The sequence below is a fragment of the Hyperolius riggenbachi genome, chromosome 4 (assembly GCF_040937935.1).
Source record: "Hyperolius riggenbachi isolate aHypRig1 chromosome 4, aHypRig1.pri, whole genome shotgun sequence".
NCBI lineage: Eukaryota > Metazoa > Chordata > Amphibia > Anura > Hyperoliidae > Hyperolius > Hyperolius riggenbachi.
This window is the reverse complement of record NC_090649.1, coordinates 122,266,805-122,283,134: the sequence shown is the minus strand read 5'-3', so window position 1 is coordinate 122,283,134 and position 16,330 is coordinate 122,266,805. Positions and strand designations below refer to the sequence as shown.

Below are 16,330 nucleotides of genomic sequence, written 5' to 3'. Positions count from 1 at the left end.
TGGAAGCCCCAGGTGAGTAAAACTCATTTTTTTTTTGTTTGACTTAGGTGTCCCTTTAAATCAGGATGATACCATTCATCACCTAACTTTAAAGAATAGGACGAAAGCCTTCATCAGACTTTATTCCTTTATACAGGAATCAAGTCTGAGGCTTCATAGCCAAAAGCTTACTCCTTTTCTCCTAAGTTAGCCAATAAATGGTATCATCTTGATTTAAAACTTCTTTCATTTGATTGGCCACATCACTTTTCACCACCATTTTCCCTGTTTTTGGTTTGCGTAGGATGAGCACAGCTATTTCGTATGTTTGAATTTTTCTATGTTACGCAAGTTGCCTAGCGTGCAGTACTCTGGTGATGTATATGTTACCTAGGTAACATGGGTCACACTAATTGCGCAATGCGTGTTACCTTACTGTTGGGATCGCCAGTAAAATCGCCATGTGGTTTCTATACACGGCACCTCTACGGTAGGTTATTGAATTCACCCCTTTGTTTGGAAAACTTGTCCTATGTAGAGTTTTGCAAGAAAACATACTTTAATAGTTGAGCTACATAACTGGCTCAAGTATCAGTAAAATTACCATGTGCTATATGCCCAAAGGGCTGTAAGTAGTACAAAACAGCCATTGATTATCCACTGCAATCCAATCTGATTCTTTGTCTGCTTTTTTTGTATGCCATTTGCCCTCTTTTACCGCACAGGCTTAATTATTATTATTGATTTATAAAGCGCCAACATATTCCGTGGCGCTGTACAAAGTAAGAAACAAACATGGGGTACATAATAATACAGACACTGGTGTACACCAATATACAAGATACATAATTAGTGACAAAATACAAATAATGATACAAAATACAAATTATAGAATTGGTAATGACAGTGATAAAATTAACATGATGAATAAAATGTATAATGGTTACCAAGACACAAAAGGGGGAGAGAGCCCTGCCCTTGCGAGCTTACAATCTAAAGGAAATGGAGGGGGGGGGGGGGGCAGGAGGAGGGGTAGTATGCAGCAAATATATAGAGGCTTTGTGTTTTAGGATACCTAGTAGGAGTGCAATTTGGTCTTAGTACAAAGGGAAGTGGCCTAAGGTAGCGCATATGCTTGTCGGAACAAGCGTTTAAGGGTAACAAAGGTTGGCGAGTGACGGATGTGTTGTGGGAGGGCATTCCAGAGGAGGGGTGAAGCGCGTGCGAAGTCTTGTAAACGTGAATGTGAGGAGTTGATTCCAGAGGAGGACAACAGAAGATCATGTGCCGATCTGAGATTGCGATTGGGTTTGTATCTGGAGATTAGTGAGGATATGTACCGGGGAGAGAGATTGTGGAGAGCTTTGTAAGTTAGGGTTAGGAGTTTGAACTGAATCCTCTGGTTAATTTGCAGCCAGTGAAGAGCTTGACAAAGAGGGTCGGCAGAGGAAGATCGAGAAGAAAGATGAATGAGACGAGCAGCTGAGTTCAGTACCGACTGGAGTGGGGCCAGTTTGTTAGACGGTAGTCCACAAAGTAGTACGTTGCAGTAGTCCAGACGAGAAATTATGAGAGCATGTATTAATATTTTAGTTGTGTCTTGAGTGAGAAAGGGACGGATGCGAGATATGTTTTTGAGTTGGCAGGAGCTGGTTATGAAGTGAACATGAGGAATAAAAGAGAGAGATGAGTCGAATATCACCCCCAAGCACCGAGCTTTGGGAACTGAAGTTATGGGAGTGTTATTAACATTTAGTCTGGTTTCACACCAGGACGTTGCGTTTTAAGGGACGTTAAGGTCGCATAACGTGCCCCTAACGCAACGCCTGGTGCTCTTTGATGTGGACGTCAGAGTGAGCCGCGTTGTGCAGCTCACTCTGGCGTCCGTGATGCCGTGATGTGCGCTCTTGGACGCATGCGGCATCACGTGGTCCCGCCCGGCCAATCGCCGCACAGAGCGGCCGCTCCAGGAAGTGAACACTGCACGTCACTGAGTGCAGTGAATATTAATTAGCCATGTGCCCGGCCGCTCTCCGCTCCTCCCCAACTTTACTGAGCATGTGCAAGCAGTCTAACGCGGCTCTGCCGCGTGTAAAGTACTGCGTGCAGTACGTTGTCTTATGGCGCAGCGTTACAATGTAACGCAACGTGGGCACTGTGAACAGCCCATTGATTTTTCATTGCTGTGCGATGGAGTGCGTTACAGGCTGCTCTAACGTGCGCCTGTAACGTCCCACTGTGAAACCAGCCTTAGTGTTACTTCAGGCAGGGAGGTGGACAGAGACGGTGGAAAAATGATTAGTTCAGTTTTACTCATATTAAGTTTTAGGAAGCGAGAGGACATGAAGGGGGATATAGAAGACAAGCAGTCAGGAACACATTTAAGGAGGGAGTTAAGGTCTGGGGCAGAGAGGTACAGTTGTGTATCGTCTGCATAGAGGTGGTATTGAAACCCGAATGAGTTGATTAAATCACCAAGACCATGCATGTAGATGGAAAAGAGGAGGGGAACAAGGACAGAGCCTTGGGGAACCCCGACAGACAAAGCATGAGGAGAAGAGATCTGATCTGAGTAGGAGACTGTGAAGGACCTTCTAGAGAGGTAGGAAGATAACCATGTGAGAGCAAGGCCCTTTATTCCGACATTTGAAAGTATTTGTAGGAGTAAGGTGTGGTCGACAGTATTAAATGCTGATGACAGGTCAAGAAGGATGAGTATGAAAAATTGACCTTTGGATTTGGCTGTAAGAAGGTCATTGGCCACTTTGGTAAGGGCTGTAATTACTGTATTCTTCAGAATATAAGACGCTCCAGAATGTAAGAAGTACCTAGGTTTAGAGGTAAAAACAAAATCAAGAAAAAAAAAAGAAAAATACTAAACCTAGGTGCATCTATAGTTCAGGGGCATCTTATGGACCTTTTCCCCCAAACTGTCTCTAAGCTACTCTATCTAAGCTACACACTGACCGCGTACGAGAGGTATCGGCGCAGAAGACTTGGGTGCAGGATAGAGGCGGTATATGGCTGATCCTGCTGCTGCACAAGTCCCGGCCGTATTAATTATTATTCCCCCTCCAGGCCGCCATGGATGGTGAGGAATGAAATAATTCGTCTTCCAGCAATTGCTAGAGGCCGAATTATTGTGTTTTAAAAGTAACTTTAGCTCCGTCTTCTGACGGCGCCGATGTTACTCCCTGTGCGCCCAAGTCTCCTGCCCTGTATTCACTGTGTTCGCTGACAGTGACCAGCTACACTACACTAACCCCTGCTGCCCTTACCATTTACGCTGCACTACACTACACTAGACTATACACTACACTATACTGCCCAATAGACTATACACTACACTACACACTAGACTATACACAACAGTACACTAGGCCACACACTACACTACATTAACCATCTGCTACCTTCCCAACTAAACTACATTGCACTAAAAATTCAGGTGTTACCAATTCAGCACCGCGCTCCTCGCGTTCCTCTCCCAACGCACTCTAGCTTCTCCAAGGGTTCCTCTTCTCCTCCGGCATCTTCCAACATAGCTGTACACAGTGGCCGCCTGCCGCTGGACAGCTCTGGGTCCTCTGCTCCCCTGGGGCTGTACAGCTACAGGCGGCCGCTGTGTACAGCTATGTTGGAAGATGCCGGAGGAGAAGAAGAACCCTCGGAGCTGGAGCGAGGTGGGAGAGGAGTGGGAGGAGTGCGACACTGGATGGGTAAGACCGGAACCTGCATTGCACAACATTTTACCATATATATTCAGTATATAAGGTGCACCCACTTTTTCACCCCAGTTTTGGGGCAGAAAAAGTGCATCTTATATTCCAAAAAATACAGTAACCTTTGGATTTGATTTATCGTGCTCCTTTAGACTCCCTATGCTATTGAGTTTGAGCTATGAAGGTACCCGTATTGACCTGAAAAACTGGTCATTCTTACGTTGAATGTAAAGACTGAAATCTGTCACCACATGTTTTTTTGGTATCACACCCTTCAATAGTGCAATAACAAAATAAAATATCGGGAAACTGATCACTAATTAATAGAGGTTTAAAGTGTCACCAATCATTCAAATCTCAAATGTATTATATTATATATTATATTTATGCAGAGATATATTCTATAAATCATGTACAACTTTAATATTTAATGATTATACATAAAAGCAATAAATATTTCAATCTGAGTACACAGATAAAATGTGTAAATAAATAATGGATAATTCACAATGTGGGCATTTCCATTGCCTGAAAGTCATTTGGTGGCCTCAGAGGCATGACAAAAAGGTCACCGTTACAAACATTTTTCTACATAGCCAGATGAAAAATCAAGATTATATAGATTGAACCATGAATCATCATAAAACTTGTTGCAGACACGATGGTATACATGAGTATTTTATTTGTGTATTGTCAGATGAGGGGAGCAGAAGATCCTAGTAGTTTAGTAGTTAGATTTATATAGTACATGGGTACTACCAAGTACTATGGTGGGGGCTCCTCCCAGGTCACCACAATCTACACCTGGTAGTGTACGATCTATGTGGGGCTCTACCTATTCATTAGTCTTCAGTTTCCCAGTCTTCTATTTTGTAATTAAACTGGTAATTTTTCACGTTTCAGTCGTATACTTATGGCTTTTATTTTGGTAGAATAAGCAGGGTTGTAGTAAATGACTGATCCTCACTGTAAGAAATAATTAGAGCAAACAGTCCTTTTGTCAGTTTCCGGCCAAGACTGTGGAGCCTAAACCCCTAATTTTAGCTTGGTTAGTCTTAATGTAACCAATGCTCTGAGAAACACGTATGTATCTGATGATCCCTGCTGGAGTGTCGGCTACAATGTGCCTTTTATTGGTAAACAGTTGGTAAGACATGCCTCATCACCAGGTGACCACTCTAGAAACGTTATTAAATACAGGAGATAAGCTTGGTGAATTGAGGCCAAAGCCTGTTTCGGACTGTTGGTCCTCCTCAGTGCATGGCAGGGACATAGCCTGTTTTGGACTGTTGGTCCTCCTCAGTGCACGGAGAATATAAGTGATTCAGCAAATATGGCCAGAAAAAATGCTCTGCTATTTTGTGACAAAAGTTTGCAGTGCTAAACTGGGTCACACCAGAACTAATAATTATGAAACATTTACGGTTTAGTTGACCGCTCAACATGCTGTTCGTCTTCTTTAATGACCGTTAATAGCACTATAAAGGAGGGAAGTGCTGTTAGAAATATAATCCCGGCACTATTGCATGAAACACTGAGAAATGGGGTTGGCAGCATTTCAGTGTTATTGTGGATAGGTTTATTGCAGGCAGCAGCAGAAGGTATAATTCTGCCTTGGCAGATACCCTTAGATATAACAAGATTACTGATAGTCTGCAGTGAAATGCGGCTATCAGACATGACAAGATTAATCCCTACTATCACTATCATGATAAATTCGTGTCTCTGCTAAACAGCTTTAAGGATTAACCTATAGTAGCTTCTTTATTACAAGAAAAACAATATGTTTAAAAAGTGTGTTTATGAAAAAAGGCAGAAGAAGAAATGCAAGGAAAAAGAAGAAAAAAAGCAGGTAATACAAAGGGGCCCATACACTGGTTGATTTCAGCCTTAGATGGTTCAGCAATCGATTCTATGGAATCGATCGATCGGAAATCGATTCTTTCAAATCTATTGATCGATTTGCGGGCGATTTTGATCTGTTTGATCTATCTGACAGGATGGAAAATCTGGGTCGATCCGCTGCTAGCAGCAGATCGATAGCCCATAGAGTTGCATTGGATCTAATGGTGCAATAATGCCTTTAGATCGATTTTCAATAGTTTTCCAATAGATTTCATTCTGAAATCTATTGGAAATCTGTTCCTAGTGTGTGGCACACATCAGATAGATTCCTGTTAGATTCGACCTGACAGGCATCTGACAGAAATCTATCTGATGGTCGAATCTGCTGCAAACCTATCAGTGTATGGCCACCTTAAAGCTGTGCCAAAAGTCCATGGTTTGGGAAGGTTTGAGTGGATACTAGTCAGTATAACCACTATTCATTTTCCTATATGAGGAAACATGATAGTTAACAATGTCGTCTAGTAGTCCTGGAGGCCTGGGTTTGATTCCCGGACACGACATTATCTGCTTGGAGATTGTCTGTCCAAACGTGTACGTTTAGAAAAGACGCTGCTGTAATTTGGGAGCAAGAGAAACATAGGTAAAATTACCGATATTCCACTACTGTCATAGTATAATATTGGTAATTTTAATTTATATTTTACTAACCCCAACCTATTCCCACATGAGCTGCCCCTCTACCAATGCCTAACCCTAACCGATTCCCCCGGTGAATAGTTCTCAGATATTTACACCAAACCCTAACATATACTCACACAAGCCCTCCCCTTCCGATGCTCAACAATAACCAACCTCCCTCACCGCAGTTTCCATCGTTATTTATGTCTCGTTTGCCTCTAAATTTACAGAGCACCATCTCCCTAATCCCGGCAATTAATATTGCATATATATATATATATATATATATATATATATATATATATATATATATATCTATCTATGTATATATATATATATATATATATATATATCTATGTATATATATACATATATATATATATATATATATATATATATATATATATATATATCTTGAATTACCCATTTTGCTCCAAACTTCCACAGATAATGAAGGAGATGAAAGTGGTCAACCACACTGTCAGTGGCGCACTGTCAGTGGTGCAGCAAGGGCTAAAGGTGGCCACTAACGGTCCAATTTTAAGCGAAAAAATCGTTTGAGCTATCAGAAATTCTGATCGGACGAAAAATCGTTCACTACACCATCAACTAAACAACCATTGCTTCCTATCTATTACAACCAACAAGAAAATCCAAATGTTGGTTCGACGAAAATTCAATCGGACGATTGTTTTTATAAACGTTCATTATCGATTGTGCTTATCAACTGAGATTATTTACAACCAATCTGATCAGAATTTCTGATCGCTCGAACGATTTTTCCCTAGAAATTGGACCGTTAGTGGCCAGCTTAAGGTGCAAGAAGGGGATGGGGAACAGCTTGCTAATGATTACTACTATTCAAAGTATCTATAGAAGTGATTATTATGAATGAGCACAAGACCAATAGAGAGCTAATACTGCAGTTGATGGAGGGCCCTTTGGGGCCCCTCTGGCCCAAGAGCCCCGATGCGGTCGCAACCTCTGCAACCCCTATTGCTACGCCACTGCACACTTTATTTTTGACAGCCTATCCCAGCTGTTTTCACTGAACAGAGCCTCCTGCTCCTCTCCCCCACACCATAGGAAATACATGCTCATATCTATGGCACTGCATTTTACAGAATGAAAAATGATAGTTGGATAATGTTCTGCTCATCTGACTACAATCTGTAAGTAGATAACAGGAGCCTCCAACAGACAGGTATTTAGCTAGATAACAGAAGTCCCCTTGTGCTACAAATATAGGTTATTAACATACAGTGTACAGATGGAGAATCATCTCTTCATGCACTTCCACTCACCTCTTCCTTCTTAGTGACACATTCCCCCTTGCCATGGCATTGTGGTGCCTCTGGGCTGCTCCCTTCAGGCGCACAGTCACTGGATTTAACTACCACCACCAGACGTAATGCCACAATGCATTTACTCACAGAGTCATTTACAAAACCTAAAAACGAAAGGAGGATTTCAGTTTAGTACAAACGCAAATACAGTATGTACAATGTGCATAAATGTAAATTATGTCATAACATTAAAGAAGATCTGTCACTAGTCTAGCTACTTTAGCCAGTGAGAGGGCTGGGTACAATGAATGGAGTGGGTTTGATAGCCACCTCTACCATAAATCTTGCATTAACAGTATGAAGCGGTTGCTGTGAAACAGCACACACAACATTACAGCATTATATTGTACAGCACCTCAAGCCACATATGGATTGCAGGGGAAGAAGGGGTGATCAAAACCACTCGTTACTGTATACAGCCCTATTACTTGGGTAAGTAGTTTAAATTAGTGACTGGAGTACTTTGCAGAAGAATCCCATAGAGTTTAAATGGACCAGCCATTGGGAAAGGATACAATTTCTAATGTATACAATGATTTAAATGTGTTAAAAGTAATTTAAAAGTAATTTTTTTAAATTACGATTGGTTGACAAGGTTATAAAATCGATATCAACATCCTATCTAATAAAACTTTGTGTCTGTGTCCACCTTCGTTTTTTGCCCATCGGTATGTGGCAAAAGCTACACTGCACAGGCTTAAGAGCCGGAGACGGGTGCATGCACGGGGAGGGGGGGGGGGGGGGGGGCATGGGCGCATGTGTGCGTGGTTGCACGGCATTGTGAAACTTAGCACCTGTTATTAAATGGGCCACATGACTAGTATATCTATATACTCCTATAATGGGATATGGCTGCAATCAATGCACTTCCATATCACAGGTTTTCTAACATGAAGATAACACCTTCAAACTATTTACCTGCATATATGCTGAGGTCCTCCTAGTCACTTGTGTTGGTGTTTAAATTCCACATATCAAATTTAAAACACCCAAATATTTCTGAGCACCACACTTCTGCACCAATTAAAGGTCAGGGGAGTTCACTTATTTGTGCTTCATGGTCCATGTCACGTGACTCAAAGACGAAAGGAGGAAGTATCGGAAGTCATGTGAAACGCGCTGTGCAGTGCAAGTGAACACCACTGACCCTGTCCAGTTGTTCTGTACTGAAATGGTGCTGAGGTGTGGTGTTCAGGGGTATTCGGGTGTTCTGAATTCAATAATTGGAACACCAGCACTACGAGTCACATTCCTTTACCTCATGCTGTACAGTAAGGTATGCTACCTCAATGCTCACTGTAATATGCACTATACAAGGGACGTCCAGAAAGTAACAGCCCTTTTCAATTAATCAGTTAAGGAGACTATTTATTTTCCTTGAGACACACTGGCCCTTATTTAATTAACTTTTCATCTTCTCTTTAAAATAACTTTTCAGCACTTTGCAATTAAAAAAGTACCAAAACGGAGATGAAAAAGAACTAATAATATTATTCTGAGTATATTCTTGCTTCCTTGTGGCCTAAAGAGACTTAGAGATGAGTAAAAGGGCTTTTTTTTACTTACCTGGGGCTTCCTCCAACCCCATAAGCATGGATGCGTCCCTCGCCGTCCTCCCGCAGTACTCACGCAATCCTCTGTTCAGCTGCAATCAACCCCCGGGACTCGGCTCAGTCTGAGTGAGTGTTGTTAGCCGGGGTCTTCTGCGCTTGCGCAGAAGGTCTGTGCATGCGCAGAAGGCCGCCTGCCGAAGCCACTGAGCCGAATACCGAAGAAGATTGCAGCTTAATGGAGGCATGTGGGTGGGCGGCGATGGACGCATCTGTGCTTATGGGGCTGGAGTAAGCCCTGGCTAAGTAAAAAACAAGCCCCTTTACTCATCTTTGGGTCACTTTAAAAGGCATTTTATTCACAAGGTGTGAAAATAAAATCTCAGAGAAAACTCAGACCCTTGTAACAAATCCGACTAGAGCTTGTAGAATGTGTTACCGCAGTAGGTGCAGCCATAGTCGCGTGGGTGCAGCACGGCCGAGCTTGTGCACAAAGAGGAGCACACTCACAAATTTCCAGAGAGTCCTGGACACTGACAATGGTCTCAAGGAGATCCTCTAGAGGATCCAGAGGTTAACCTCTTTGTAGGTAAGTATCTCTTTTTTGTTAGTATCCGGCTCTGGCCCTGTTTTAGTCATTTATCATATCTTCTTACAAGGTTTTCAATCCCTTTGTTTAGTAGTATCTCACACCACACCTATGGGAATTGTGATGGGGAGGGGCTTCATGTTAATGCTGCAAGATAGCTGCAAGTTAAATTGTACTGAAAAAATGCCTTGCATGGCAGAAAAAGTGAAATGGCTGTTACTTTCTGGACGACCTATATAGAAATGATCTCACCTAAGCTGAACTTCTCATTGTCCGTATCCCTAGTTGATACCTGCCAACCATGCTCCTCAGAGATGATGGGAGGCTGTCACACAGAGGGTTGGTGCCACTTCTCACTTTGATGGACCTAAAGCACTCATGTGTAATGCTTGAAGGTTCACTGCAAGGCTAAGCTAGGTTGTGTGCATGACAACCTATGTTTACCAGTACAGTGATAATATTCACAGCATCAAACCATACTTCTGTAATGCACTTAGACATGAGGCTTCTGTGGGGACAGCTCTATTCTTGCATTGTTTTCCACCGTGACCACAGTACAAAGACCCCTCCACGCTTCTAATGTGTGGAAAAGAAGTACAAACATGGAGCATAATTCATTTCCTCAGGGGGAAGGGAATACAAGGACGAATACATTCCAATCAACTTACAGTGATATATCTAGTGACAGACAATTTAATGCCTGGTACACACAATGCAGTTTTCCATCAGATTGACAGTCTAATCGATAATTTCCGACAGGTCTGATATGATTTCCGATCGTTTTTCTTATCGATTTTGAATAGAAGTGATCAGAAAATCGACCAGAAAAATTATAGGAAATTAGATCAATGTGACGGAAAATCTTATATTAGTTCATAGGTTAAAAAAAAAGTAAAGCTAAAGCTGGCCATACACATATAGATTTCCACCCAATATCCCAAAACAATCGATTCCTTTCTTAAAATAATCAATTCAGAAGGAATGAATTGCTATTACACACTGCATATCAATTTCCAATAGATTCCAGCAGGGAATCTGTTAAAAATTGATTGAACTGCAGAGTTACACTGTTCGGTGCGGTGCAAAGTTATAGGCCATCGATCTGCCAATGCTCTTGCCCAGCCCTGAATTGTTTTAAACTTTCCATCCTGTCCAATTGATACTTTCGAACGATTTTTAGTCAAAATAAAAAAATTGATTGTTCTGACATTCAGGCCTGGGGAATCGATTTCCAACAGATGAATTGAATCTGCAAGGAATTTAATGAGAAAATTGACAAGTGTATGGCCCCATTAAAGGACAACTGAAGTAAGAAGAATATGGAGACTGCCATATTCATTTCCTTTTGAACAATACCGGTTGTCTTGCAGCCCTGCTGATCTATTTGGCTGCAGAAGTATCAGAATCACACACTGAAACAAGCCTGCAGCTAATCTTGTCAGATCTGACAATTATGTCACAAACACCTGCTCTACATATGCTTGTTCAGGGTCTATGGCTGAAAGTATTAAGGTACATACACATGGCTGATTTTTCCAAACGACCGGTCATTCGGACTGGTCATTTGGACATCAAATCGGGCGTGTGTACAAACATTCGTCTGATAGAAATCAGCCTTATCAGCCGAAAGACCGTTTGTACACACGACCGATTTGACGTCCAAACGACCGGTCCGAACAACCAGTCGTTTGGAAAATCTTTAGAGGGTAGAGGATCAGCAGGATAGCCAGGCAACTGGTATTGCTTAAAAAGAAATAAATATGGCAGCCTCCATATCCCTCACTTCAGTTGACCACACAAAGAACACACATAATCATTGGCTAAAATGATCGTTCCTTTTCATTTCAGCTGAAAGTCTAGTGTGCACAGATGTCCTCCGACATCACTGGTCTCCTCTGGTCCACCAGGATGATCAACAGATCTATAGAACAACCAACATGATCTGGGTGCTTCCATCTATTTTTTCAGTAATACCTCCAGTTCTGTAGAAACGTCAAAGGAAGTTACAGCCATGTGAAGTCATTAGCACATCCATCCCCTCCTCTCTAGAGAGCAGAACACACTGGCCCATATGCAATTCACTTTTCCTCCTAACTTTTCTCCTAGGTGAGATTTTCACAACTGGTCAATGAAATGCCTTTGAAACCACCAGCAAGCAAGAAAATACTCAACATAATTTTGATCGTAAATGTTCACCCTCTTTTTGGTGTTTTTTTCTATCATGTGATGAAAAATTATTTTAAAGTGAAGATGAAAAATTGTTTCCTAGGAGAGAACTAAGGAGAAAAACTGAAGAATTGCACATGGGCCACTGTGCAGCCAGGAGCTGAACAGTCTGTCAATACAGCTATTGCTCCTAAACTGCTATCCAAAACATTCTCCAACCATAATTTTTTACAACAAATATTGAAAGTGTGTCTACCAGAAGATTACCAGTATACATAATCTAATGTGTGACAAAAATTTTATAGAAAGCACATAAGTAACACTATGGGCTTGATTCACTAAAGCAAGCAAAGTATTAGCACGCTAGTGAAAAGCCACTTTGCACATGCTAACATGCTTTGCACGTGCTAACTAGGGTGCTAAGTAGTTTGCACATGCTAATTACAGTGCTAATAATTTGCACCTGCTAACTACTTAGCACCCAAGTTTGCACGTGCAAAGCTTTTAGGCGTGATAACTGAGTTATCACGCTTTTGTGAATCAAGCCCTATATGGTAATCATAATTACAAGCTGGCTGCACAGTTTAGTTAGTAACTTGGTACTAACAGACAGAGCCGGATCACCCACATGACACCTAAGGTAGGTTCCTAGGGGCCTAGTTGATACCTTTTCTGATCCCCATTTCTCATCTTACCTTACTGAAGAAGCAAGGTAGCCAGCAGGTGGAGACAAATCCGCTATCCTGCCTAGCGCCTCATTTCATGTTAAAGCTTCGCTGCTAAGGGAGGATGAGAAAATGCAAAAGGCAGAAAGGAAGTGTGAATGGCAACGTTTCTTACCAATGAAATGATTGTGTCCAAGACTCAGCACTTCCTCTGGAAAGACGAGGCCCCCTGGAGCCTGCAGGAGAGTGACACTTCGGCCATCTATCAGTGAACACTGGTTAAAGCCTCCGGCTGTCACTTTCCAAAGCAGAATGAGCAAAGCTGTGGCGTCCTGGGAGATTCTGGGGATCCAAGAGGACAGGAAAGTATCACACTGCCAGTTCTAATTGTCACATGAAGAGACGCAGTGCATGCTGACAACCTCAATGTATTCCACTGCAGGCATACAGGAAAATGCTGACCTATTTCATGGCATTACATTGTTCTTCTTACTATCTCCATACGTTAAAAATGTAAAAATATTTCTAGAAGGGAAGAACCGTTACTCTCAGCAGGAGAAAGATAGGACAGCAAACAGCAGGGGGGAAATGGCGCTCCTAATGTTAGTATAACACATCCATGCTAAACTTAGCAGCGTAACACTCAATTCTCACACTGACTTGTTTCATATTTGTTGATCATGCACTTGGTAAGGCAAATGCTTAGACTTATAATGATGCAATCTTTCAATCCAGTGCTTATCCATATTTCCGGGCCATAAGGACCCATTCGTACTTTCCAATGAATAAGCAGAAATAATAAGATGTTAAGAAACGGTGCCTGTGAGCAGCACTGTACAAATACAGATAACAGGTCTCATTAGACTTCATAGCAGTGGAAACCTGTACACGAACCTTCTTCAAACATAGACATATCTGCTCACACAGATGGCAACAGGCTGCTCACGCTTCTAATAACACACATCCCTCCTTCTAAATGCTACTGTACAGGTCAGCCAGACGCATTTATGGACCTTTAAAAGGAGAGAATCAGGTTAAGGCCCATACACACACCTAAGGCTGCCGATAACGACAGCTTCAGCCAATAGTCAGGTGTGTGTACAGCGGCCACTGACCCCCAACCCATGAGCAATCTGCCCGGAAGATCAACTCAACCCTGTGACGTTCAATCTCTTTGTCTGCATCGCTCCCGCTGTGTGCACGTGCTGCTCGGTTGTCCCTCCGCCCCCCCCCCCCCCCCGCATAGCAACAGAATGCCTTGTCAGCTCCATAGCGATCAGTAATTACTTTATTTTCTATGCATTTTATAGAGAAAAACAAGGAAAACATGGAAAATACACCATTTTTCCAATTCCTTCCGCATAGTTTTAAAATAAACAATGCTACTATAGATAAAACCCGCAAATTGTATTTGCCCATTTGTCCCGGCTATCACAACATTTAAATTTTGTTTGTAGGACAATCTATAATGACAATATATTATTTGGAAATAGAGGTGTATTTTTTCTGCTTTGTGTTTTTTTTTTTTTTTGTACCCTATCAATAATTACAGGCCTTTATTTGATAAAATAACAGTAATATACCCTCATCAATAACAAAACATTTGACATACCGGTACATATTGAAAAAGTTGAGTCCCTAAGGTAACTATTTATGTAAACCTCTTGTGTGACTGAAGCTAAAGTCAGCATTAAAGAGAGTCTGAAGTGTTTTTTTCTCTTTTTATTAATTAGTCAGTTTTGGCATTAAGATACAAGCTGATTCGCAGCATCCCTGCAGCAGAACGAGATATTTAACCCCTTGAAATACCGAAGGGAAATTCCACGACTTTTGAAGTCACAGATTTTGCTGCCCGGTAGAGGCGAAGCTATGGACAGTAGCTCTGCCTCTTAGCCAGTCAATCTCTGCTGATCTCAGCCTCTCCCCACCCCTCTCAGTGAAAGAAGACTGAGAGGGGCGGGGAGAGGCAGAGATCAGCAGAGATTGACTGGCTAAGAGGCAGAGCTACTGCGCTCAGCTCTGCCTCTACCAGAAAGCAAAATTCTGCAATCGCAGAATTTTGCCCCGGTATTTCAGGGGTATAAATAAATAGTTCTACCATGGGGATGCGGTGAATCAGCCTGTATCTAATGCTGAAGATGACTAATTAATAAAAAGAAGAAAAAAAAACACTTCAGACTCTCTTTTAGCCCTGTACACATGCTAGAAAGTTCTAGGCAGAGGTGGTTGGTCAGGGCTGCCGAGAATTTAGCATATGAACAGAAGCCCTCAACCACTCTCTAAGCGTTGGTGGTTGTGCCACCTGGGGCTGGATGAGGGAATTGTTTTCTTACTCACTTTGCCTGCATCATTTGTGTGCCACGCCACTGGCCCAAGCCCTACTATCCCCTCTATAGCAACAGTATACGTTGCTAGCCTGTACATCCTCAGACCAAAACTGTTGCCTGCGGGATTGAGTCCCAATCCCTGCCAGGCAACAGTCCTTATACGTGTCTCTGAAGCTTAAGCTGGCCATAGACATTTCATAGTACCGTCTGGTCGGCCTTGCAGCAGTGTTGCAGCATAGCCCAGCCTTGTGAGCGTCAATAAAGGAGTGCATTAATAAACTCTATTCCATGGAAGCCAACATTTCCATAGTCAAATTATACTAACCTGATATCTCTGCAGAACAAAAAAGTCTAGACTGGCTAACATTTTGGCAGAAATCTGTCATTTGCATAGAGCAGTGGATGATATTCACATGCAGATGGATGGAAATGGCAAGTATCATGTGACGTTTTTACAGGAAAAGTGCTGTTGCCAGAAACTTGCTGCTTTTAATACAAATCAAATGGATCTGAAACTTACTTCACTGTTGTGTTCTCTGGGACTTCAAATGTCACAAGCCGCCCACCTGAAGAAGAGTTAGAACTGGCATTGCCACATGCAATGTCTGGATGTACCTGTAACGATAGCACACACAAAACCATTGTACAGGTGTTCTTACTGACCACTCCCATTCATGCACAATGTGATAGCGGGCTATAGAAGCACGGGAAGCACATAACATTCAATGGAACAAAGTACTTTGGTGCCTATAGCAACCAAGAACATTGCAGCTATCATTTAAAGCTTGTACACATGTGCGAGGCAAGTCACCCGGCAGGGAACAGGATTCGAGGGAACCAATGCTGTACAGATGCATGACTAGCCTCCACGCTACCAACGTGTCTGTAGCTATGGAGAAGAGCTGAAGGATAATGAGTGTGGAGCAGCTTAATGTGGGTGGGGTGAGTGGGGAGAAGAAGGTGGGGGCGACGACTCCCGGGAAGGGGATCATGGTGGCATCTGGGAGTCTCCTTTAAGAAGGGGGACCAAGATGCCTGCCCCCCCTCCCAGGAGAACTGAGTATAGGGGTACAAAGTACCCCTTACCCATTTCCATAAAGGGTTAAATGAAATAAAAACACAACGAAAAAAGTCCTTTATTAATCTTAATTATCCATAAATACTTATCTGTACCTTTAAGAAAATGTTCCAACGCCAATATCCTCGGAAATGATCCCACGCCAATATCCTCTCATCTTGCGACCTTAATTGAAGATCTCTGCTGACTCGTGCAACCACCGCCACACACCGGCGGTCCCCGCGCAGCTCTAGCTATACATAGTATCAGAAGGATCCCCATTGGTCTGTTAATAGACCAATGGGGAGTCTTGGAACCAAAATTCAAAGATGCTTTTGGCTCTAGCTATACTAAGTATAGCAGAGCTGCATAGCTCTCTGTGCTCTACGGCTCCACTCTCCTT

The 16,330-nt window shown here is 42.4% G+C and overlaps 1 protein-coding gene across 1 annotated transcript in view; it reads right to left on the bottom strand.

Moving 5' to 3' along the window:
* Positions 1–16,330, bottom strand: part of DNER (delta/notch like EGF repeat containing) — a 270,976-nt gene that overhangs the window by 73,654 nt on the left and 180,992 nt on the right. The window contains exons 3-5 of the mRNA XM_068280500.1: positions 15,391–15,485; positions 12,719–12,885; positions 7,532–7,677 (exon numbers count right to left, since the gene is read on the bottom strand). Coding sequence (XP_068136601.1) covers positions 7,532–7,677; positions 12,719–12,885; positions 15,391–15,485 — 408 coding nt within the window. The remainder of the gene's footprint in view (positions 1–7,531; positions 7,678–12,718; positions 12,886–15,390; positions 15,486–16,330) is intronic.